This window comes from Boleophthalmus pectinirostris, unplaced genomic scaffold, assembly GCF_026225935.1.
Source record: "Boleophthalmus pectinirostris isolate CB_2022bp ecotype Guang Dong unplaced genomic scaffold, ASM2622593v1 HiC_scaffold_11, whole genome shotgun sequence".
NCBI lineage: Eukaryota > Metazoa > Chordata > Actinopteri > Gobiiformes > Gobiidae > Boleophthalmus > Boleophthalmus pectinirostris.
This window is the reverse complement of record NW_026570994.1, coordinates 16029369-16056238: the sequence shown is the minus strand read 5'-3', so window position 1 is coordinate 16056238 and position 26870 is coordinate 16029369. Positions and strand designations below refer to the sequence as shown.

General features: G+C 39.7%; 1 protein-coding gene across 1 annotated transcript in view; it reads left to right on the top strand.

Moving 5' to 3' along the window:
• The window catches only part of zranb3 (zinc finger, RAN-binding domain containing 3), a 314618-nt gene that overhangs the window by 19613 nt on the left and 268135 nt on the right, over positions 1 to 26870 (top strand). The window contains exons 3-4 of the mRNA XM_055166955.1: positions 18317 to 18335; positions 20429 to 20607. Of these exons, the coding sequence (XP_055022930.1) occupies positions 18317 to 18335; positions 20429 to 20607 (198 nt within the window). The remainder of the gene's footprint in view (positions 1 to 18316; positions 18336 to 20428; positions 20608 to 26870) is intronic.

Genomic DNA, 26870 nt, shown 5'->3' with positions numbered 1-26870 from the left:
ACACTATAACGAGGTCAAATCATAGGTCAGATCTGTGGAGAGGCGACCAGATTGTGTTGAAATGAAGCTCAGATTAAGTCAAACTCGAGGAACAGAACTGCAAAGTATAAAATCGTCTTAGAAATGAAAGTTCTACGGGACCGTATCGACTCCAGACTAGTTAGGCTTTATAAACAATTGGACTATTATTATTATTATTCCAGGCTGAGACAAGCAGACAGGTAAATGGGCACTTTCTGCAAAAAAAAAAAAAAAAAGAGCCCAGATTGATGCTTTACGTCGCCGCGTAGGAGTCACTTTAAATTCCATTGTGTACATGCGATGCCTCAAAAGTAGCCGAGCGAATCGTCAAATATAGTGCGGCCCCTTTCGAATACCAAATCCGTCTGTGCGTGTGGGAGGAGAGAGGTTTTATGGACTTTTATGGACGTCTAATGCTGCAAAGTTACATTAAATTCTGACTATAAAAACCTGTGAGATGTAGCTGATCTATGGCTCTGATAATGTGTGATTTTTATGCAATTAAAGGGCCCATGTTGCTCTGTTTTTTTCGATCTACCGTGTTGTAATGTTGTTTTCTCGACAAAAACATACCCGGAGTTGTGTTTTGTTTCGTTGGCACATGTTTACACGCTGTTCCACCTTGTGATGTCATGTGGTAATACAAGAAGAAGCACTCCACTGGGCATTTAAACTCCACACACCTTCATTTGGATGATTTCAGACCTGGATTTGCCGGTCTCGACTAAACAAAAGGTAACTGTTAACGTGAAAACTACTGCTTCGTGACATCACAAGGTGGAGCAGAGCGTTTTGAGCTTTGGATGTGTAGACAGACTAATAATAAAGAGTTATTTTAACACGTGCGAATGAAATAAAACACAACTCCAGGTCTGTTTTTGATGAAGTAACGACATTATAACATGGTTCATGTTCTCAAGGATCTTTAAAGCTTCTCTGTGGAACTTTTCCGTTACTTGTTTGTCACCATTAGGGTAGGGTATCGTTAAGAAGTTGCCGATACGATACATATCCCGATACATAGGCCACGATACGATACATACTTTGATACATAGGCCACGATACGATACATACTTTGATACATAGGCCTCGATACGATACATATCTCGATACATAGGCCTCGATACGATACATATCTCGATACATAGGCCTCGATACGATACATACTTTGATACATAGGCCTCGATACGATACATACTTTGATACATAGGCCTCGATACGATACATATTACTTTGATACATAGGCCTCGATACGATACATAGATACGATACTACGATACATAGGATACATACGATACGATACATATTTGATACATAGGCCTCGATACGATACATACTTTGATACATAGGCCACGATACGATACATATCTCGATACATAGGCCACGATACGATACATACGATACGATACATAGGCCACGATACAATAAATAGTCTTGATACATAGGCCTCGATACGATACATACTTTGATACATAGGCCTCGATACGATACATACTTTGATACATAGGCCTCGATACGATACATATCTCGATACATAGGTCACGATACGATACATATCTCGATACATAGGCCTCGATACGATACATATCTCGATACATAGGCCTCGATACGATACATACTTTGATACATAGGCCACGATACGATACATATCTCGATACATAGGCCTCGATACGATACATACTTTGATACATAGGCCTCGATACGATACATACTTTGATACATAGGCCTCGATACGATACATATCTCGATACATAGGCCTCGATACGATACATATCTCGATACATAGGCCACGATACGATACATATCTCGATACATAGGCCACGATACGATACATATCTCGATACAGTGCACTTTTGATTCATACGATATATTTCAAATTGATTCAATATGGTTGAATAAAAGTAATGGCTAAATCATGGCTGTGAAACTAAAAGTCTTTGTTAAACCGCTTCTTGAGCAAAGTTCATATGAAACACAAACATTTTAACCATCAAAAAACAATGAATATGTCAGATGTGCTGCATAAACAAGGGATGTAATAATAACTATAATATCGTGGTATCGTATCATCAGAAGTCTCACAATAATATCGTGGGCTGTCACAATATATCGAATCACAAGTTCCTTTGCTTAAATGTATTGTTTTATAGTAGCAACAGCTTATGAACATCAGAAACTACATATCCCATGATTCATTTCAGCGCAGTCAACATGAAGAAATATGTTTTTTACTTGAATTCTTGGGATTATCACGGAAGTAATTCACACCAAAATCTTGTCAAGGTATTTTAAAAAGCAAAAAAGTGTTGCATCTACAATTATATCAGCCTCTTCAAAATATTGCAATAAATATCGTACTGTGAGATGCATATCGTGATAATATCGTACCGTGAGATTTGGATATCGTTACATTCCTAGTAAACAAGCAACAAAACTGTAGCGCTGTAACAAAATAATCTAGTAATATGTACCAAAAAATACTCTTGGCGATATATCGATACAGCAGGCCACGATATCGATACTGTATCATCACATTAAACAAAACGATATATAGATATTTCGATATATCACCATGGAGATGTTATTGCTTTGCCTGGATTGCATTAAACTTTTCTATTTCTTTTTTTAATTTATTGCGATGATGATAAATGTATTGAAAAACATGCGAGTGGGGTCACCTCTCCACAGATCTGACCTTAGATTGATGGCATCACGTTGCTTGTTTCTATGGAAATAAATGCGTTTAATGGCCTGCTGTGGAACATTTCAAGCAAAACAGTAACATTTCTATGGAGAAAAGGTGAAATACTCATTAGAAAAGTTACATGATGTACTTTTAAGCTTTAAAAAACATCCAGGATCCAACATTATAACATAGATATAATCAGTGTTGGGGAGTAACAGATTACATGTACCGGAGTTACGTAATCAGAGTACAAATTATGAGTAAATGTATTCAGTTACAGTTACTGTTTCAGTGAGTGGTAATTGGATTACAGTTACTTTGTTGAAATAAATGGATTACACAACAGTATTTTCCTGTTTTCACATTTCGGGCTGTATCTTGTTTTTTTGTTTTGGTAATTCCACTCATTGCCGGACACTAAACCAGGACTAAATCAGGATTGAACCAGGACTGAACCCAGGTCTAAACCAGGACTAAAACCAGGTCTGAACCAGATCTAAACCAGGGCTAAAATCAGGTCTAAACCAGGTCTAAACCAGGGCTAAAATCAGGTCTAAACCAGTCTAAACTAGATCTAAACTGGGGCTAAAACCAGGTCTAAACTAGATCTAAATCAAGTTTAAATTAGATCTAAACCAGGTCTAAACTAGATCTAAACTGGGGCTAAAACCAGGTCTAAACTAGATCTAAATCAAGTTTAAATTAGATCTAAACCAGGTCTAAACTAGATCTAAACTGGGGCTAAAACCAGGTCTAAAGTAGATCTAAATCAGGTCTAAAACAGGACTAAAACAGGATTTAACAGGACTAAACCATGCCGTGTCTCCTCCTCTTCTATCAATAATATTTTTAATACGGTTAAGTAAAGACTTGGCTTTTTATTGTCTTTTAGCAGACAAAACATCTGAACATGTGAAGATTTCCTCGTCTTTGCTTCTCTACAGCTAATCAAATAATCCAAAGTATTCAGATTACATTACTCACCTTAAGTAATTGAATGGATTATGTTACAAACTACATTTTGGAGTATGTAATCTGTAATCTGTAGGGGAATACATTTTAAAAGTAACCTTCCCAACACTGGATATAATAGAAAATAACGTAATATAACTTCAGGAAAAAAAAAAACTAGACTCCCCAAACTCTGATATCAATTTGGAGTGCTGTTATGCAAGCTCGTCTGATTGGTCTAAAATATTATTGACTTTGAGAGTAAGGGTGCTGAGCAGGTCCAAAAACAGATCAATACCTGTGTGTGTTTGTGGGTGGACTAAACTGTGAACAAATGAGTGTGAATGCAGCCCGAGCGTCTTTGTCGAGCTCCAGGTTTCAGAATGCGAACGGACTGTAAACGAAACAAAGACGAAAGTGTAGACGTTTAATCTCATTGCCGAGTTTGAAAGCGAAGTTATAATTTCATTTTGATCTGATCTTTTTGTAGCTTTGAGATTTTCCTTCAGTTTACCCAATGTTTACACCTTCAACACAAGAACTGATGTCCATTTTCACTGACGATACTTGCAAAATTGTCCTGGTTTTGTCTCTGTTAAAGTTTTAATTTTGACAGAAAAGACCAAACCAAACCATGCTACAGGTCAGATCTGTGGAGAGGCGACCCCACTCACAGTCAGAATGTTTGTTTTCCTGTTTTTCTTGATATTTTTGAACTATAAAACCACCTGTAATTTAATAAACATAAGGTAGCGCTGTTTAATGTCACACTGTGGAACATTCTAACCAGAAATTATGACATATCCATAAAAACAAACAGGTGACGGACCCCGACGTGAGATATAAAAATAACAATAATAAATATAAAATAGCTACAAGTTAAATGTCAAACTGGAGCTATTGGCAATGGTGAAAACAACCTGCATAGACTCATGAAATCTGCAGTACTGGACTATAGAGACCTGAGACATGAGGGACCAGGACTAAACCAGGACTGAACCAGGACTGAACCAGGATTAAACCAGAACTAAAACAGGACTGAATTAGGATTAAACCAGAACTAAAACTTGACTAAAGCAGGTCTAAACCAGGACTGAGTGTCGGGACGAGGCTGGAGGTGCGCCCACGTAGACCGTCGGGTGACCGCAGGAGAAAGGACCTGTGCAGAGCTCTCTATCTCAAGTCCAAGATTAGTCCTGGTTTAGTTCTGGTTAAGTCCTGGTTTAGTCCTGGTTTAGTTCTGGTTTAGTCCTGGTTTAGAACTGGTTAAGTTCTAGTTAAGTTCTGGTTTAGTTCCTAGTTTAGTCCTAGTTTAGACCTGGTTTAGTCCTGGTTTAGACCTGGTTTAGTCCTGATTTAGTCCTGGTTTAGTCCTAGTTTAGACCTGGTTTAGTCCCAGTTTAGACCTGGTTAAGACATAGTTTAGTCCTAGTTTAGACCTGGTTTAATCCTGGTGTAGTCCTGGTGTAGACCTGGTTTAGACCTAGTTTAGACCTGGTTTAGTCCTGGTTTAGACCTGGTTTAGTCCTAGTTTAGACCTGGTTTAGTCCCAGTTTAGACCTGGTTAAGACATAGTTTAGTCCTAGTTTAGACCTGGTTTAATCCTAGTGTAGTACTGGTTTAGACCTGGTTTAGACCTAGTTTAGTCCTAGTTTAGACCTGGTTTAGTCCCAGTTTAGACCTGGTTAAGACATAGTTTAGTCCTAGTTTAGACCTGGTTTAATCCTGGTGTAGTACTGGTTTAGACCTGGTTTAGACCTAGTTTAGACCTAGTTTAGTCCTAGTTTAGACCTGGTTTAGTCCCAGTTTAGACCTAGTTAAGACATAGTTTAGTCCTAGTTTAGACCTGGTTTAATCCTGGTGTAGTCCTGGTTTAGACCTGGTTTAGACCTAGTTTAGACCTGGTTTAGACCTGGTTTAGTCCTGGTTTAGACCTGGTTTAGACCTGGTTTAGACCTAGTTGTTTAGTCCTGGTTTAGACCTGGTTTAGACTTGGTTTAGACCTAGTTTAGACCTGGTTTAGAGTTAGTGGTTTAGTGCTGGCTTAGTCCTGGTTTAGTCCTAGTTTAGTCCTGTTTAGTTCTGGTTCAGTCCTGGTTTAGACCTAGTTTAGACCTGTTTTAGACCTGGTTTAGTCGTGTTTCAGTCCTAGTTTAGACCTGGTTTAGTCCCAGTTTAGACCTGGTTAAGACATAGTTTAGTCCTAGTTTAGACCTGGTTTAGTCGTGTTTCAGTCCTGGTTTAGTCCTGGTTCATGTGTTGTAGTCTATGATTTATGTTCTGTAGGTGATTCTGAACGGCGTTAATGTTAATAACACGATTCTGCATCATTTTGAGCAAAAAAAAAAAAAGCATAAAATATTAGATTTTTACTGTGCTTTTTATTTAAATTAATTTACACTGCGCACTTTCAACACTTCCCCACATCTTTCTCTTCTCATCACGGGTAAAAAACGCGACCGTCTTCGTTATAATATTTACTTTTCGGCGGTGTCCATTTCCCCCTGAACGTAAAATGGGATTAAATCAGTGAGCGCAATAAGGATTTACGGCCCAGCTGGAGATCTGCTCTATTACGAAGCGTGAAGAATGTCATTTTACTGGCCATTAGTATCCGAGGCCTAATAGCCAACTTCCTATTATTTGCATAGCATCCATCCAAGCCCTCAGAATGGTCCTCCGTATGACGAATTCTCTGTTTAACCCACTGATAATGGAGGACGTGTACGCGGCAAATAAATAATCGGACTATATTAAAGAGAGTCCTGCTTTTCTATTTAACACACGCGAGCCGGGTTCATGTTTGGACTCACCGGAATTATATTTGTGGAAAGGTTTTCGCGGCGTAATGGGAGTTTGAACAGAGTCATTCCTTAAAGAGGAAAATGTAAATGGACTTTTGCGAGATTTCTGCCGGGTTATAATGTTGTTACCTCATCAGAAACGCGCCTGAAGTGGTTTTAGATGTCGTCCGCGCTTCGGGAGAGTTTGAGTAATATAGCAATCTCGCCCAGGCCCGATTCGAACCCGCTGTGCAGTTAAGATTCAGACCAGCGTTCAGTTCTTCGTCAAACACTTTAAAGGGTCCGTGTTACGCTATTTTCCAGTTTATGTTATAATGTTTGTTTCCTCATCGCAAACAGACCCGGAGTTGTGTTTTGTTTCATTCACACATTTCTAATTAACGCACAAGTCTTACATATTTAGGCCGAGTTCAGAAGGGAATCGGAAAACACTCTGTTCCACCTTGTGATGTCATGTCGTAATTAAGGCTGGGTATCATTAAGAAGTTGCCGATACGATACATACTTCGATACATAGGCCACGATACAGTACATATCTCGATACAGTGAGCTTTCGATTCGATACGATATGCTTCAAATTGATTCGATACGGTTCAGTAAAAAGTAATGGCTAAATCGTGGATGTGACACTAAAAGTCTTTGTTAAACCTCTTCTTGTGCAAAGTGAATACGAATCACAAACATTCTAATCATCAAAACAGTGAAAATGTCAAATGTGTCGCATAAAAAAGTTTCCTTCCTCTAAACAAGCAACAAAACTGTAGCTCTGTAACAAAATGTACCAAAAAATTACTCTTGGTGATATATCGATACAGCAGCCCACAATCTCGATACTGTATCATCACATTAAACAATACGATATATCGATATTTCAATATTTTAGCAAATTTTTTCTTAGGGGTGTGCAAAAATATTGAAATATCGATATATATATATAGTATAGTTTAATCTGTATTCTGATTCCTGACCGAGTCGCTAGAGAGAAATTAAACTGGGCGGTGGAGGCACTAGGTGGCGCCTGGCTACATTTATTCAGCATTTCTCTCTCAAAAAAAAAAAAAAAACTAACTTTGTTGTTGATAATTTACGCTAAACTTTCAACTTTGAAGATAAATATAGGCTTAAAGCTGTTTTGCGATGACAAAAAAATGAATAAAATATACTTTCAACATGAAATATGGCATAGAAAAACATAAATGTGTCCAACATTCTTTTTTTTTTTTTTTTTTTTTACTTTTATTGCCACAAATCAATTCACATCAACAGCGTCCTGAGACCGGGCCTTCACACAATTTATATATTTATTTATTTATTTAATTTTATTTTTTTGTCCCCCTCTTCCCCCTTCTAGAAGAAAAAAAGAGAAAAAAAAATGCAAGAATGAATAAAAAGGAAACAAAAATAAATAAATAAAAATTAAAAATAAAGGCATGTTAGGGCATACGTGTCTTATTTGAAAAAGTCACTAATTGGGCTTCACTTCTTTTCTTGTGTCCAACATTCTAACTCCTCTACAATTTCTATATTTAAAAAATAAAATAAATACACTTAAAATAAAAATATCCCAAAATAAACGTTCTTAAGCTTTATCGTTTCAACTCGATTATATGAGTTTGGAGATCGTTTAACGCATAAATCGAAATCGCGCTCAAAATTCAGTTAATCACGGAGCTTTACTCAAACACGAATGAAACAAAACACAGCTCCAGGTCTGTTTTTGATGAGGTAACAGCATTATAACACGACTTAAAGCTCCACAAGAGTCCATTTTACATAATACGAGACCTTTAAGTTCCCTGTGGACTCTTGGCTCCGCACCTGCAGTCCCCTCCCCGCGCGCCCCCTGTAGGCCCCGTCCCGTCAGTGCGCTCGCCGCAGCCGCCGAACGCCGCGCAGCCCCCTGGGGAGGGTCAGGGCCTGTTTGCCGAGGAGCCGTGTTTGTGACAGCGGCGCGGCTGCGTTCGCAGATAACATTAAAGTTGCCGCGGCGACAGGGACCGCGTGCCGTCGTCAGGCAACGGCCCCGGAGCCCCAACCTTCTTCTCCCCAGCCTCATCCCGCCGCTCAGGTTATTTAAAGGAGGATGATTTATGTGCGGCGAAATGGCGAGCACCTGCCCCTCTCCCTCTCTCTCTCTCTCTCTTCTCCTCCCTCCTTCCTTCCTACCTCGTGTCTTTTGTTCCTGTGTATTCACGTGGCCCCCCCCTCCCTCCCTCCTCCTCTTCTTCACCTCCACCTCCTCCTCCTCCTCCTCCCTTCACACCGCTCCGTACTCATTGCGCTGACTGGGCCGGTGTGTTGGCAATTAGAAAAACCACCAGTGGCAAGGTACACATTAATCATGTTCCTGGGCTGAAAGAGAGAAATGGGGCGGAGAGAGAGAAAGAGAGAGAAAGCGAGAAGGAGAGAAGGAGGGAAGGAGGGAGGGGAGGCGTCTGGGGAGGGGGGAGAGCAGAAATAATGAGCGCGGTGTCAGGAGGTATTCGGGGCCCCTCAGATGCGCTGTTCTGTTCTGACATGATGTTGGAATAAGCCGGGGTCTCTCTCTGTATCTCCGCGCGCCCTCACTGCGTCCACAGATTCGCCGGCTATTGTTCGGTCCGGAGCGCGTGCACCGCTGACGCCGATTCAGCGGAGAGAGAGAGGGAAGAGGAGCTGTTCCCTTCATCGCGCTTCGAGTTACGATGATAAAACTACACGGGAAAACTAGTGTAAACGTGTCAACAGTGTATGTGGTCTCATATCTGTACAATCCCTCAGTGGTCCATGGGCGTATACGAGTCTATGAGCTCTTATACTTAGTTTTGGTATCGGTTAGTGTCCGATTTCCGATACTTTTGACCACCCAAAAGCCGGGAGTACATGCATCCTGAATTTCGGACTTCCGGTCATCGCGCAATGCATACTGGGAAGGGTCCTCAGAAAACGTGAGCATGAAATCGCCATGTTTGATTTCTCACTGGGATGCGTCTATTGTCAAAGTCGATCTTTTCAAGACTTTTGAACCATATCGCTTTTGTTTCTGGTTCTGATATTGTCGTATTTTAGTTTTGGGAGTCAGACATCGTAATTGTGGATGTCCTAACAGCGGGAAACGGGCTTTGAAAGTTTGCGAATGCCATAAATGCAAAAGGGAATCAGACCTGTGTGACTGCAAACCTCCGTTCAAACTGTTTCTCTTCCCAACGGAACTTGAAAAAACAGTTAAAGGCGAAGGCGATGGGCAGGATTGATCTACAGGAAAGGCGAAAAAGGTAAACTTTGGCTGCTTAAGAAATCACCTCGAGTTTGCAGTGAACATTTTGCACGTGGAGCGCCATCAAAGCAAAATCCTGATCCCTCACTCAGCCTTGGTTTTGAGTTTAAAAAGTCAACACCAAAGCGAAAGGCACCAACTGTTCGCCAAGAAACAACTTTAACTGCAAAGAGACCAAGACCTGATGTTGCTGTAAAACCACAAGAACAAGAAAGTGTGAGCTCAGTCTGTTTGTCTTCTGTATCTCTCGATTAACAAACGGGATTTTGCTTTGTTGGCGCTCCACATACAAAATGTTCGCTGCAAACTCGGGATGATTTAGTCAAAGGTTTAATTTTTTTGGTCCTTCCTGTGGATCAGTACTGCCCATCGCCTTCACCTTTCACTATTTCAACAGTTTGAACGGAGGTTTGCAGTCACACACATCTGATTCCCTTTTGCATTTATGGAGTTCGTAAACTTAAGCCCATTTTCCGTTGTTAGAACATCCAACAACCACACAACTACGATGTCCGAATCACATAACTAAAATATGACAATATCAGAACCAGAAACAAAAGCGATATGGTTCAAAAGACGTGAAAAGATCGGTTTTGTCAATAGCCACATCACACTAAGAAATCAAACATGGCGATTTGATGCTCAGTTTTTCGGAGGATCCTTCCCAGTTTGCACTACGTGATGACCGGAAGTTCGAAATTCGGAATGTATGTATTCCCTGCTTTAGGATGGTCAAAAGTACTGGAAATTATTCTAACCTATACCAAAACTAATATCGAAACTGAAGCAGGTATCGATTAGGGATGGGCATGATTAATCGATTAATCGATAATTGATCATTAAGAATTTCATCGATTACGTTCATTTTAATCGACAAACCGAATGTAGGTTGCTGTGTGTAGTGTGAACGAACAGGGTCTGTACATGTGTCTCTCTGCACTCAGAAGGAGCGAGACACAAACAGTCGGTCAGTCTGCAACGTACCGAAGCACAAATGTGTATTTAACGATGATTTGTACAAGAAATTCCACACTTTCCGTTGCGTTCGGGACAAGTGTGAGTCCATGTGCACAGTGTATAAAGCATCACATATGTTTCGGTGTCCAGTGGGAAAAAGTTTTACCAGGTGAGAGTCGCTCAATGTCGATGACGAGTCCCCACCTCCCTCCCCCCGTACGCTCTCCTGGTTTTGACAAATGCAAATCTGGTCACACTAACCTGCATTCCACTGAATCATGTCTTTTAATCCGACAGAAATTGAACCGCATCAGTGACACAAGAGCTGTAGTTTTATTTTCGCTGAGTTTCTGCAAATTAGCAATGCAGTTTTAAGTTTTGTTTCTGTGAAAGTTGTGCAAAACTGAATTAAACACATTATAATGTCAAACGGGCTGATGTGGCTCTAGAGTCGTTACGGTTTATATGTCGTAAAGTTGAATTTATTTATGCAGATTAGAAGTGCAGATAGTAATAATAATGATGATCATTTTAATATAAAAACATTAATGATTAATCGATAATCGATCGTTAATTCTTCCGACGATCGATTAAGAAAATTTCATCGAATGCCCACCCCTAGTATCGATACTACAAAAACTCACACAAGTATAAGAGCACATAGACTCGTTTACACCCATGAACCACCGGAAGTCCGAAATTTGGGACTATAATGTTTACACTATGCAATTTTTGACAATTTTTGGCCCAATTTTTTACTTTTTTTACTTTGGGATCAGGCCGAGTTTTGGCTTAATCATGTGTCGTGCTTCGTGTAGTAAACATGGGGTAACGAGAACCAATTAATACTTCACAACCTGCTCCCGATCGTATTTCGCCAGAAAGTCAGACATGTTTGAAATCCATTCGCCTCTCGCATCCGAGCATCAGATCGTACAGTGTGAGAACATTGTGAGCTGTGAACTTTTAAACCGTCGTACAGTTTGAGCCGAGGCTGAGTGAAATGAAAATAAAATAGCCTCATCGTGTTTTTGTAGCGCAAATAAACCAATGACGTAATAAGCTCTAATCAGAAAAATCACTGACTTAAAGGTGCGTTGTGTAACTTTTCCAGTGGAGGCTCTGTCAAATGTTGTTGTTTTGTCTGGAACGTTTCGCAGTACGACATTAAACCTTTCTATCTTCAAACCAGACCAAGTTACAGGTCAGATCTGCGGAGAGGCGGCCCCGCTCAGAGTCAGAATGTGATTTTTCTGGATATTTTTAAGCTCTAAAATAGGGCTGGGCGATATGGATCAAAAAATATATCTCGATATATTTTGCTATATCTGGATATACGATATATATCTCGATATATGTTCAAGAAAAAATAACCCCCTAAAACTGAAAACTGCAAAAACAAATCTGCCAAATTCCACAAGGTCCTTTTTTTTAAATTGAAGTGTAAGAGGTCGACAGTTCATATAGGAACATTTAAGATTACAAAAAACCCTAATTACATAAATAATAATTTAACTGTAAAATAAAAGAAATAAAACATATTTCCTTCTTTTCATTCATAAATAAAACAACTCATTTTGTATTAACTCTGTTATCCAGACCAGAATAATCATAACCATGAGCTCATTTAGCAGAAGAAGCTCAGGATGTTCCTTATTTCAACAGATCCATGTTATTATCCAGCAGTGAGGAGCTCTGAGGTTTAATCCCACAATCCACTGCAGATCAAACCCAACGATTCCAAACACTATTGTACAAGTGACACTGCAGCAGATTATTCATTAAAATCTTCTGCATAAATAAACTTTACATTGCTAAACTTTACAATATATAAAACATAACGACTCTAGAGCCACATCAGCCCGTTTGAGATAATAATGTGTTTAACGCAGTTTTGCGCACGTGTGTTTACATTTTACAGAAACCAAACTTAAGCGCATGGCTCATTTGCATAAACAGCACTTCTCATGCAGCTCAGCTCGTTTAGCTTCTTTCGGGCTAAAGGACGCGACTCGGTGGAACATGAGGATGTGCTGCTGATGGTTTTGTCTGTAAATGGTGGAAAAGGTTCGTGGTGCTTGAAGCTTTTCACTGACACCAACTTTCGGCGTTCAGAGGAGTGAAGGAGACACGAGCGAACAAAATCAGGGAGGCGGAGGCGACGAGAGAGAAGTCAGAATTGAATATAAACATTATATCGATATACACGATATGTCAGAATTCATATCGAGTTTAAAAACTATCTCGATATATTTAAAATATCGATATATCGCCCACCCCTAGTCTAAAACCACCTGTGATTGAATAAATGTAAGTTAGAGCTGTTTAATCGTCATATTGTGGGACATTCTAGGCAGAGCAATGACGTATCCATAGAAACAAGCAGGTGACGGACTCTCAAATGAAAAGTTTAGTTCGTCACGCTGAGTCTTAATAAAGCAACTACGGAGGAAAAGTGGTGTAAATGTGTGTAACAGTGGATCAGAGCTATTATCGAACTCTCATGTAGTGTTATAGAGCTGGTGCTTCGAGACTACAGACGGAGCCGGTTAATAACACACTCTGGGTTACTAAGACGAACCCAATATTCAAAGAAGAACTACTGTGCTTCTGTCTGCTCCCGTGGATCGTTACGTTATCATCTGGACGTTTTTAAATCCCAATATTCATCAAAAGCGACGTAATTAAAGAAGTAAGTGCACTGATTTCTGCGATGAAAACTGCGATGGATATCTGCAAAAGTTACTGTGACTGGTTTAGTCCTGGTTTAGTCCTGGTTTAGTCCTGGTTTAGTCCTGGTTTCGTCTTGGTCCAGTCCTGGTTCAGTCCTGCTCCGGTCCTGGTCTAGTCCTGGTTTAGTCCCAGTCTAGTCCCAGTTTAGTCCTGGTTTCGTCTTGGTCTGGTCCTGGTCCAGTCCTGGTTTAGTCCTGGTTTAGTCCTAGTTTAGTCCTAGTTTAGTCCTGGGCTAGTCCTGGTCTTGTCCTGGTCTTGTCCTGGTTTAGTTCAGTCCTGGTCTAGTCCTGGTCTGGTGCTGGTCCAGTCCTGGTTTAGGCCTGGTCTAATCCTGGTTCAGTCCTGGTTTAGTCCTGGTCTAGTCCTGGTTTAGTCCTGGTCTAGTCCTGGTCTAGTCCTGGTTTAGTCAGTCCTAGTCCTGGTTTAGTCCTGGTGGTCTAGTCCTGGTTTAGTCCTAGTCCTTTCCTAGTCCTGGTTTAGTCCTGGTCTAGTCCTGTCCTAAGTCCTGGTTTAGTCCTGGTCTAGTCCTGGTTCGGTCCTGGTCTAGTCCTGGTTTCAGTCCTGGCCTAGTCCTGGTCTAGTCCTGGTCTAGTCCTGGTCTAGTCCTGGTCTAGTCTGGTCTAGTCCTGGTTTAGTCCTGGTTTAGTCCTGGTCCGGTCCTGGTCCTGGTCCTGGTCGGTCCTGGTCACGTTCTGGCCTGGTCCTGGTCTAGTCCTGGTCTAGTCCTGGTCTAGTCCTGGTCTAGTTCTGGTCTAGTCCTGGTTTAGTCCTGGTTTAGTCCTGGTCCAGTCCTGGTCCGGTCCTGGTCCGGTCCTGGTCGCGTTCTGGCCTGGTCCTGGTCTAGTCCTGGTCTAGTCCTGGTCTAGTCCTGGTCTAGTCCTGGTTCAGTCCTGGTCTAGTCCTGGTCTAGTCCTGGTTTAGTCCTGGTCTAGTCCTGGTCTAGTCCTGGTCTAGTCCTGGTTCAGTCCTGGTCTAGTCCTGGTCTAGTCCTGGTCTCCTGGTCTAGTTCTGGCTGGTCCTGGTCTAGTCCTGGTCTAGTCCTCCGGTTCTAGTCCTGGTCAGTCCTGGTCTAGTCTGGCTGGTCTAGTCCTGGTCTAGTCCTGGTTAGTCCTGGTCCTAGTCCTGGTCTAGTCTGGTTCAGTCCTGGTCTCCTGGTCTAGTCCTGGTTCTCCTGGTCTAGTCCTGGTCTAGTCCTGGTCTAGTCCTGGTTCAGTCCTGGTCTAGTCCTGGTCTAGTCCTGGTCTAGTCCTGGTTCAGTCCTATAAACTGACGCCTTTACGGTTCAGCTCTGTGAAAATATGACTCCACCTTTTTCAATTTAGTTACTTTTAATTACAATTCACTGATATTTTCTCGTCAAAACTCATCAAAACATTTTCATTATTACCCGAATTCAACTATTTTCAAGTTTTAAAAATACGATTTGACTTTTGCAGCGAAGTAAACCGAAGTAAACGCTGTCATCATCAAAAACGCGACGCGAAAAAAAATTCTGATCCTCGTCCAGATTTGACAGCTTCCACCGAATTAACTTTAACTCGTAAAAGGTGACCGCCCGAGCCTAAAAATATTAATCGACTGGGAAAAAACACATGGCTGCGTTTGTTACTTGCCAAAACACGCGCAAAATCAAACTAGTTAATTATAAATTCAGCGTGAAATCGTATTATTTTTGCCAGCCCATAGATCATGTATGACTTGGCGTGACCTTAGTATTTTTCAGAATAGGCCCCATCTGGGAAAGCGGTAATGACGCCGCGCTAAACTAAAAAACTAAAAATAGCCCGTTTTTAATTATCTCTAGCAAGTAATTTTAACACCGTTCGGAGTCGTTTGATAGCTTTAAGTGTAGAAATATGCAAAATAAATTGTTTTTTTTCCCAGACTTACTTGAACGTTACTTGAAAAGAGATTAATTTGTGAACAGCATTTTTGAAGTGTGTTGTTTTGGGTTTTCTTTTTTATCGGCGGAGAGGCGGTTTATCAGTGTAACTTTGTTTGTGTAGAGAAGGAGAAATAACATAAATAAATAAATAAATACGAAAATAAAAAATACAAGTGACAAGATTGTGAAATGTTTACGAGGAATTACTTGAAATGGTAGCGTTTTTGCGAGCTTTAAGTCGTGTTATAATGTTGTTACCTCGTCAAAAACAGACCTGGACTTGCGTTTTGTTTCACTCACATGTTTAATTAACTCTTTATTTTTAGTCTGTCTACATCTTCAAAGCTCAAAATGTTCAGTTCCACTTTGTAAGGCTGTGAAATTAACCAAATTTTGAGTGTGATTTCGATTTCGTGTGTCAGACGATCTCCTAACTCATATAATCAAGTTGAAACAATTTAAACTTTAACAAATTATATTTATTTTATTTTTTTTTTAAATACAGAGAATGTAGAAAAGCTGGATGTACACGTTTTAGAACACCAACCTAATTTTTCCAGTTATTTATTGCAATTCAAGTCGTGCAAGTCCAGTGAAGATGGTGCAAAGGTAAGAACAGAACAGACAGAGGTTAAAAAAAAAAGATAAAAGATACAAAACATAAGTCCAAGCTCTGCCAAAACTACCTCAGGAAAAAAAAACAAGATGGAAAACTTGAAAACATGGAGTGTCCAGCTAGGGGTGTCAAATGATCGCGTTAATTGCGATTAATTAATTACAGTCATATTTAGCGCGTTATGTTTTTTAATCGCGTTAATCTCATTTTTAATCTCTAACTTTAGTGTTTCTGTATGCGAGTTGCTTTATTATAAAACCTGTTTTTATGTGTTGTTGGGACAACAACAATACACACAAACACACACACAAAAACCACATTTATACATTTTTTTATTTCGGTAATTCCACTCATTGCCGGAAACCCACACATAAAACGCGCGCAGTAAGAGCGATGTAAACGTCATGTTAACGTTGGCGGCGTCAGTCGCACAATGGACGAGGTCGAAGAGCCAGTAGAACAGAGTCAGCAGTGCACAGGTAAAAACACATTCGTGTCTTGGAAATTATTCTCCCAACGTGAAATATAAAAGAAAATAACAAATATAAAATCGCCTACAACTTAAATGTCACTGGTGAAAACAACCTGCATAGACTCATGATGTCTGCACTACTGTCCTATAGTGACCTGCCACATGAGGGGACACGCACACAACACAACACACACAACACACACAAACACAAACACACACAAACACAAACACACACAAACACAAACAAACACACACCTTCATCATCGTCATTAACCTGAGAACGCGCGGACCAAGTTTCCTTCCGTAGTTACTGCGTGGACACCGACGTGCTCCCGTGAGCCGCGTGTGGATCGTGTTTTCTCGCTACGCTGCGTAAACCGCGCTTCCTCCTGTGCGCCTCTAAACCAGAACTAACACCAAGACTAAAACCAGGACTAATCCAGTCCAGGACTAAACCAGGACTAAACCAGAACTAAAACTAGAACTAAAACCAGAACTAAAACCAGAACTAAAACCAGAACTAAAACCAGGACTAAAACAGGATTAATCCATTCCAGGACTAAACTAGGACTAAAGTAGGACTAAAGCAGGTCTAAACCAGTGATCTCATATATAAAGCATTTCTCTATCAATAATATTTTAAATCTGGTTAAGGAAAGACTGGACTTTTTATTGTCTTTAAGTAGACAAAAGTTATTATGTTCAGATTTCCTCGTCTTTGCTACTTTACAGCAAACAGTTTCTTATTCATGGAGACTTGGGCTCAACAGCCAAATTGGAGAGATTTGATAAACAATAAATGACTTTATAAAGTCACTTTTTTAAATCTATATCAGTCTTTTGATCTGCCACAATAATGTAATAATGAATTTAAATGAAAATACCTCAAATTGAAGCTTTTCTCAGCAATTTTTAGGTGAGATTAAAATGAGATTAATTAGATTAATTAATTACAGATCATAATTAATTAATCTCTTAATTTTTTTAATCGCATGACAGCACTATGTCCAGCAGAGTCTCTAAACTTAAACCCCAACGAGACAGAAGAAGCAAACTACAAGTGTCACACATTTATGAAAACTTCTGCAACAGACTTGGGAAGAACTTTCTGAAGAATATTTGATTTCTATTGTAAAAAGAACGAGCCTCGAGTGTGTTCAGCTGTTATATCTGCCAAAGGTGGACACTTTCATGAATAAAAAGTTTATGAATATGTTTTGGTCAACAGGAAACAGTAAAAAACTTGAAAAAAGTGTGGTGTTCTAAAACTTTTGACCAGTAGTGTATTGTTTATTTTGGATACATTTATGTTTTCTATGCCTTATTTCATGTTCAAAATATATTTTATTCATTTTTTTTGTTTGTTTTATACGTCGCAAAACTGGTACATATCTATATTTATTTTAAATTTGAAAGTTTTTTGTTTTTTTTTGAGAGAAATTCTGAATAAATGCATCGTGTAACAAAAAAATAATCTGAATTATCGTGATTTCAATATGGACCAAAATAATCGTGATAATGATTTTTTCCATATTCGAGCAGCTCTACCACATTGTGATGATATCTAGTGGTAGTTTTCAAGTTAAAAGCTCCTTTTACCTTTTTTTTTTAGTAGAGATTGGCAAGTCCTGGTCTGAAATTATCCAATAGTGAAGGTGTATGGAGTTTAAAAACACAGAGGAGCACTTCTTCCTATATTATCACAAATTGGAACAGAGTGGTTTTTTTTAGTTTGAGTTAAGAACTGAGAGGAAAATGACAGAAAATAGTGATACGGACTTGGATATTTGATAAACTCGCTCTGCATTTACTCAGTGTCCCAACTTTTTCATATTTTTAGAACATTTAGAACAGTCAGCGCAGGAACTTTTCTATGAAGTCGTGTTTTTTCCAGACGAGCCCCATTTACAAACCTGTGCTCTCTTTGTGTTACAGGTGCATGATTGCAGATGAGGTAAGCACACGCACTTTGCTGGCTCAGGAAATACATTTATTCTTCCTTCCAAAAACAGCTCTCCCCAAAAACTAAAAAAAAAAAAACCTGTGACTTTGCTCTTCTGCGACTAAAGACGTTTCTCCACTTCGCACAGACGTAATCCGTTTTGACACTCGACTCATCCGCAGAGCAGATTAGTCCGGGACCTCACCTCGGCCAAGACTGTCGCGGACAATTTAAACAGAAGATTTTCCATCGCAGAAGTTGATTTTGTTTTGAAGATATGCAAAATCAGATTACCGAGATGGGGACTAATTTTAGAGTCTGACCAAAAAGTGTGTTCGCAGGTGGGAAAGAAAGATGCAATAAAAGTTGTTTGAAATACGGGTTTAAAGGTGTCTTTTTTCCATGGAGATGTTATTGTTTTGTCTAGAATGTTTCGCAGTATGGCATTAAACGTTTCTATCTCCACGAAAACCAAACCGGACTAAGTTACAGGTCAGATCTGTGGAGAGGCGACCCCACAAACACTCAGAATGTCTGTTTTTCTAAGTGTTTTTGAGCTTTAAAAACTTGAATAAATGTAAGGTTGAGCTGTTTAATGTCACACTGTGGAACTTTCAAAGCAGAGCAATGACATCTCCATAGCAACGAGAAGGCGACGGACCTCCAGCCAGAAAGTTACACAGCGCAACTTTAATCAAATACAGCAAACTCTTTGAAATCCAAGAAGTCAATTTTAACAAGAATTAAAAATGCATTGTGTCAATTTTTTTCTGGTGATATGTTATTGTTTTGTCTGGAATGTTTCACAGTATGGCATTAAACGTTTCTATCTCCACGAAAACCAAACCAGACTAAGTTACAGGTCAGATCTGTGGAGAGGCGACCCCACAAACACTCAGAATGTCTGTTTTTCTAAGTGTTTTTGAGCTTTAAAACTTGAACAAATGTAAGGTTGAGCTGTTTAATGTCACACTGTGGAACTTTCAAAGCAGAGCAATGACATCTCCATAGCAACGAGAAGGCGACGGACCTCCAACCAGAAAGTTACACAGCGCAACTTTAATCAAATACAGCAAACTCTTTGAAATCCAAGAAGTCAATTTTAACAAGAATTAAAAATGCATTGTGTCATTTTTTCTGGTGATATGTTATTGTTTTGTCTGGAATGTTTCACAGTATGGCATTAAACGTTTCTATCTCCAGGAAAACCAAACCAGACCAAGTTACAGGTCAGACCTGTGGAGAGGCGACCCCGCTCACAGTCAGAATGCCTGTTTTTTTAGGTATTTTTGAGCTTTAAAACCACCTGTAATTGAATAAATATAAGGTAAAGCTGTTTAATGCCACACTGTGGAATATTCCAGGCAGAGCAGTGACAATATCCATAAAAATAAGAAGGTGATGGGGTCCCAACCGAAAAGTTACATAGTGCACATTTAAAGCAACATCTCTGCTTTGTGAAGTTTTGCCAGTGGTTAAAGATGCACCATGTAACTTTTCTTCTGGAAAGTCTGACACCGTTTTGTAGTAATAATGTTTGTTTTCAATGTATTTTGGTGATACAAACTCCTGTATCTGAATAAATACAAGATGGATACAAGATAGAGTGAAGCATTCCAGGCACAGTAATTACATCTCCATTGTGGCAAACCCTCACAGAAATGTTACATAGTGCACCTTTAATATGATGATAAAAGACTTAAATGTTATATACAAAATATCTATTCATTTGATTTGTGTATAATGCTTTTCCAATGTTGTTTTATCAAATCACCATAAATAAAAATGGTTGTTTATGTTACTGCTTAACCTTGAATGTTCCACACTATCGCAATAAATGTATCTATCTCCATGGAGACGAGCAGGTCAGATCTGTAGAGAAAAAAGACAACTCCAGTCACATTAAGAGTTCATCATTTTCACTGTATTTATGAATCTAAACACAGTTGATAGATGAATAAATGCAAGTTAAACGATCCAGGTAGATGATGTACCTCACTCTAGAAATGTTACACAGTGCACCTTTATTAAAACAAATATATTGAGACACTTTTGTAGATAGATCCCCCACTTTTACGGATAAGTTTTTGTTATTTTTGTCTCAGATGGGTCTGGGTAAAACCGTCCAGGCCATAGCGGTGGCGTACTCGTACAGACAGGAGTGGCCCCTGCTGGTGGTGGTCCCGTCCTCTCTCAAGTATCCCTGGATCGAGGAGCTGGAGCGCTGGGTCCCAGAACTGAAACCTGGAGACATCAACCTGGTGGAGAACAAGAGTCATACTATGTAAGTCCAGCCACACCCAACTTAACAATGTATTGTAATAATACTTCCTACATCGTGAAATAATAGATAAAAACTTCGCTGCAAACTATAGTCTGTAACTACAAACAGTATAGCTAGTGCTGTCATGCGATTAAAAAAATTGAGAGATTAATTAATTATGATCTGTAATTAATTAATCTAATTAATCTAATTTTAATCTCACCTAAAAATTGCTGAGAAAAGCCTTCAATTTGAGGTATTTTCATTTAAATTCATTATTACATTATTGTGGCAGATCAAAAAGACTGATATAGATTAAAAAAAGTGACTTTATAAAGTCATTTATTGTTTAACAAATCTCTCCAAATTGGCTGTTGAGCCCAAGTCTCCATGAATAAGAAACTGTTTGTTGTAAAGTAGCAAAGACGAGGAAATCTGAACATAATAACTTTTGTCGACTTAAAGACAATAAAAAGTCCAGTCTTTCCTTAACCATATTAAAAATATTATTGATAGAGAAATGCTTTATATATGAGATCACTGGTTTTAGTCCTTGTTTTAGTCCTGGTTTAGACCTGCTTTAGTCCTAGTTTAGTCCTGGAATGGATTAATCCTGGTTTTAGTCCTGGTGTTAGTTCTGGTTTAGTCCTGGTTTAGTCCTGGTTTAGTCCTGGTTTAGTCCTGGTTTAGACCTGGTTTAGACCTGGTTTAGTCCTGGTTTAGTCCTGGACTGGATTAGTCCTGGGTTTACGCCGCGTACGCGAGAAAACACGATCCACACGCGGCGCACGGGAGCACGTCGGTGTCCGCGCAGTAACTACGGAAAGAAACGTGGTCCGCGCGTTCTCAGGTTAATGACGATGATGAAGGTGTGTGTGTGTTTGTGTGTGTTTGTGTGTGTTTGTGTGTGTGTGTGTGTTTTGTGTGTGTGTGTGTGTGTTTGTGTGTTTGTGTGTGTTGTGTGTGTTTGTGTGTGTTTGTGTGTTGTGTGTGTTTGTGTGTGCGTGTCCCCTCATGTGGCAGGTCACTATAGGACAGTAGTGCAGACATCATGAGCCTATGCAGGTTGTTTTCACCAGTGACATTTAAGTTGTAGGCGATTTTATATTTATTTTCTTTTATATTTCACGTCGGGAGAATAATTTCCAAGACACGAATGTGTTTTTACCTGTGCGATGCTGCTTCTGTTCTACTGGCTCTACTGGGTTTCCGACAATGAGTGGAATTGCCGAAATTAAAAAATGTATAAATGTGTTTTTTGTTTGTGCGTGTGTGTTGTCCCACCAACACATAAAAACAGGTTTTATAATAAAGCAACTCGCATACAGAAACACTAAAGTTAGAGATTAAAAATTAACGCGATTAAAAAACATAACGCGCTAAATATGACTGTAATTAATTAATCGCAATTAACGCGATAATTTGACACCCCTAGTAATAATACTTCCTACATCGTGAAATAATAGATAAAAACTTCGCTGCAAACTGTAGTCTGTAACTACAAACAATAGTACACATATATAACACATAGCTTTCTTCTGGCTCGCTGTTAATATACGAGATAATATGACATTAGCCACAACCAAATGCGTGTCGTCGCTAATGTTAATATCAGATCTGGATACAATTAAGACGAAACTGCAGCTCCATCAGTGATAAAGCCAACATAAGAATACTTCTCAACTAATTTTGTCAGAATAAATAGCCAACTTACCGTATTTTTTGGACTATAAGTGGCATTTTTTTTCATGGTTTGGGTGCGACTTATACTGACAACCATGAGAGGCTCTAGGCTTGTTTGCCAGTATCGGCTTCTCCTTTTACTTCGCCCTTTACTGCGCATGTCTCCTGCAGAAAAAGCCTCTGTCCTGCTGCAAGTAGTGAAATATTCAACTGAAAACTGTAATGGAGCAGCAGAAAGAAAGTTTGGAGTGAGTGAGAAACTTGTGAGGGACTGGCAGAAAGTGGGGATGAAGAACACAGCTTCACAGGAACTGGGAGGGTGCGACATGAAACTTTCCTGGAGTCATTGCACGGATTGACGAAGCCTGGACTTCAGTGACACCGAAACCATCCTGTCGGGATTCTGGCCGGAATAATTCTAACTGGAACTGATGCTGAGTCTGACGACAGCGACACAGAAGAGGAAGCGGCGCTCTGTTTACCTCCGGAGGTCGCGGAGTTGTAATGGATCTATAATAATTTATTATAGTTCGATGGGAGTTGTTCAGAAGTGACAACGAGGATGAAGAATTGAGTGGATTTAGTGATTTGGAGTGAGATGGAGAGTTTGTTAAACTTGTTGTGTTCTGTTGTTTATGTTATATTTATCTGAAGAACTGTTCATATGTGACGTTAACAGTCTGTTGTTCTCTCTTCTATTGTTTTTACTATAACTTGCCGTTGAAGATGAAATTTCGGTTCCTGGTGTGGGAAATATTATGTGTTGGTCATGCTAATTCACCCAATATTATGGACTTTGGAATGACAACAGGGTGGAAAACACGTATGACTATCTATAGGTCTATATAACATGTTTTTTCTGTACTTTGAGTGCCATAAAGAACATGTTTTTCTGTACTTTGAGATGCCACGAAGCAGAAAAAACTGACATATGTGGACCCCGTGGCATGTTCCCACCCATGATAAGGTGCACTGGGTCAGCAGTATTGTTCATTTTCTTGCTGTATATGCTAAATCAACAAGTTAATGTTTTGTCAAGATGTAGTATAAAGCTACCCCTGATTTCGAGTTGGTCAGAGACGTCGTTCCGGGGTGGCAGTTGTACTTGGTAATCAACTTGAATCCCTCTCAATGGAAAATGACGAAATAAAGTGGCCTGTTCTCTCGGATTCTCCATCTCTTGTGCTTCTTTTTAGGACACGCATTGAACCTTCCGAAAAAACCCACACTGGTCTCTCATTTTATAAAATTTAATTTCCCCCAAACAGTGTGACTTATAGTCCAGAGCGACTTATATTGTGTTTTTTCTTCTTCATTACGCAATGTTTGGTTGGTGTGACTTATATTCCGGAGCGACTTGTAGTCTGAAAAACACAGTACTGACATCGTGGTCTTTCATCGAAGACAAAGATGTTCCACTGCCATACAAAAAATTCCCAGGCAAATGACGTCATGCCCAGTATCCCTGTGAAACTACGCTACCAGGAACGCCTCATGACGGTAACGCCCAGGCTGCAGCTGGACCCTTCAAATAATCTTACACGATGACTGTATTACTAATAAATGAACATCGCAGCCGGTTTTAAATACGTCGTCTTTTTGCCGACATTTGTTCAAAACATCTGTAAGCTCATTTCCGCATCATCTTTACAAAGACGGATGACATTTTTATAGTAAACAGAGTAAGACTACAGCATACATACATACATACATACATACATACATACATACAGTGCTGCTGCTGCTGCTGCTGGGGGCTGGGGGTTGGCGTTGCATTGTGGGGCCTGTGTGTTGTAGAAGCATCGATTCACGGAGCTCCAGATAATGACGTTGGGGACCACAGCGCAAACATCTGCCTGTAATTTGAGTTTAAGCGATACTTAACATCTGTTTACACGTGCTGACGCAGAGAAAATGGTCCAGCAGGTACAAGGCGCCAATTTCACATTATTAACATTTCTCCTCACGAACTAAAACGTTTATATATACATTTATTTACACGCACAGTGGTTTCAGAATAATGACAAATAGGACAGTCGCAATAGAGATTAAATGTCCTATATTCAGCGAAATTTACTCTTGTGAGCTTTAAACCATGTTCGAAAGTCAAAAAACAAACCCGGAGTTGTGTTTTATTTCATTCAAACTCTTTTTATTATTAAACACTTCAGCCCGTCTCCATCTCTGCGACTATGAAATAAAAGAATCCTGTTTTATCCTGAACAAAACAAGTCTAAACTCCGTGTTGAGAAGAGCCGTGATTTCTTTCTCAGTCATTAACACTTAACACTTCGCACCTCGTCAGCGCGGCCAGGTGGATGTTTTTATTTATTTAATTCAAAACAAAAACTGGGGGAAAGTTGAGGTGATTATAAAAGTGCACGAAAAAATAAGACTGCAAGTTAAATCGCAATCGAATTTTCAGTTTTTTTCAAGGCACAGTATGAATCTCAAACATTTCCAGTATTTCCATTTCATGTTTTCAAGCAGGAGGAGTCGGGTTTGTGGGGAAGCGAGCTCGATCAGAGAAAGGACAAATGTTTTTTAGTCTATCTTTTTATCTTTTTTGGGTAAAAAGATACACACTGTGGCTTTATTTTTTCCAGTGCAATTCTTATTAACAAGGTCATTATACGGTCATTGTAGTCTATGGCCCTTCTCTCTCTCTCTTTCTATCTATCTATCTATCTATCTCTATCACACTCTCTCTCTCTCTCTCTTCTTCGCTCTTCTATCTCTCTCTCTCTCTCTCTCTCTCGTCTTTCTCTTGGTTCTCTCCTTGCTTCCTCTCTCTTCTCTCTGTCTCATTCTCTCACACCCTCTCTCTCTCTCTCTCTCTCTTCCCTTTCTCTTTCTGTCTCTCCTCTCTCTTTCTATCTCCTCTCTCTCCCTCTCTCTTTGTCTATCTTTCGCTCTTTTTCTCCTCTCTCTGTCCTCTCTCTCTTTATCTATCACTCAGTCTCCCCTCTCTGTTGCTTTCTCTCTGCTCTCTCTTCCTCTCCCCTCTCTCTTTCTTTCTCTAGCTCCTCTTTCTCTCTTTCTCTACTTGCTTCCTTTCTCTCGTCTCTCTGTCTCATTCTCTCTCGCACACTCTCTCTCTCTATGTCTATCTATACTAGGGATGGGCATGATTAATCGATAATTGATCATTAAGAATTTCATCGATTACGTTAATTTTAATCGACAAACCGAATGTAGGTTGCTGTGCGTAACGTAACCAAACAGGGTCTGTACATGTGTCTCTGCATCAGAAGGAGCGAGACACAAACAGTCGGTCAGTCTGTAACGTACCGAAGCATAAATGTGTATTTAACGATGATTTGTACAAGAAATTCCACGCTTTCCGTTGCGTTCGGGACAAGTGTGAGTCCATGTGCACAGTGTATAAAGCAGCACATATATGTTTCGGTGTCCAGTGGGAAAAAGTTTTACCAGGTGAGAGTCGCTCAATGTCGATGACGAGTCCCCACCTCCCTCCCCCCGTACGGTGTCCTGGTTTTGACAAACGCAAATCTGGTCACACTAACCTGTATTCACCTGAGTCATGTCTTTTAATCCGACAGAAATTGAACCACATCAGCGACACAAGAGCTGTAGTTTTATCTTCGCTGAGTTTATGCAAATTAGCGATGCTGTTTTAAGTTTCGTTTCTGTGAAAGTTGCGCAAAACTGAATTAAACACATTATAATGTCAAACGGGCTGATGTGGCTCTAGAGTCGTTACGGTTTATATGTCGTAAAGTTGAATTTATTTATGCAGATTAGTAGTGCAGATAGTAATAATAATGATGATCATTTTAATATAAACACGTTAATGATTAATCGATAATCGATCGTTAATTCTTCCGACGATCGATTAAGAAAATTTCATCGAATGCCCATCCCTAATCTATACATCATCACTGTCTTCTCCTCTCTCCTCTTTCTGTCTCTTCTGTTTTCCTTTATTTTCTCTCTCTCCTCCCTCTCTCTCGCTTTCTTCTCTTTCCCTCTCTCTTCATTTACCTTTCACTCCTTCTCTCTCTCTCTGTCCTCTTGCTCGTTATCCATCGCTCACTCTCTCCTCTCCGTTGCTCTCTTCCTTTCCTCTCTCTCTCTCTCTCTCCTCTCTCTCTCTCTCCCCCTCTCCCCACCCCCTCCTCTCTCTCTCACCCTTACGTTATAGATAATACTCCCTACAGCTGTACAACAACTCACCCTTATGTAACAGATGACCCTATGTTCTGTCAATCATCATGTTTTTCTTTCCTTTTGTATATGTAGGTCTCTAATTTTAATCGTAGGTTTATTTTAACGTTGAAAGATAGAATACCAAAAAGAAAATCCAGAAAATAACTTTAAAGAAAATATATAAACTGATTTGCATTTCATTGAGTGAAATACGCCAAAAAAAGACTTAGTACTTGGTGTCAAAATCATTGTTTGCAAGCACAGAAGTCAGACTTTTTAGCCTAAAAACAGACCAAAATAAATGAATGTTTGTTTATTTTTTTTCATTTTAGTATAAAACATATCTGTCTCCGTGAAGAATGTTTTTAACTTTCTATTTCTATGGCATCATTCAGGTGTCATGTTACCGCCATAAAGTCAGATATTGTGCC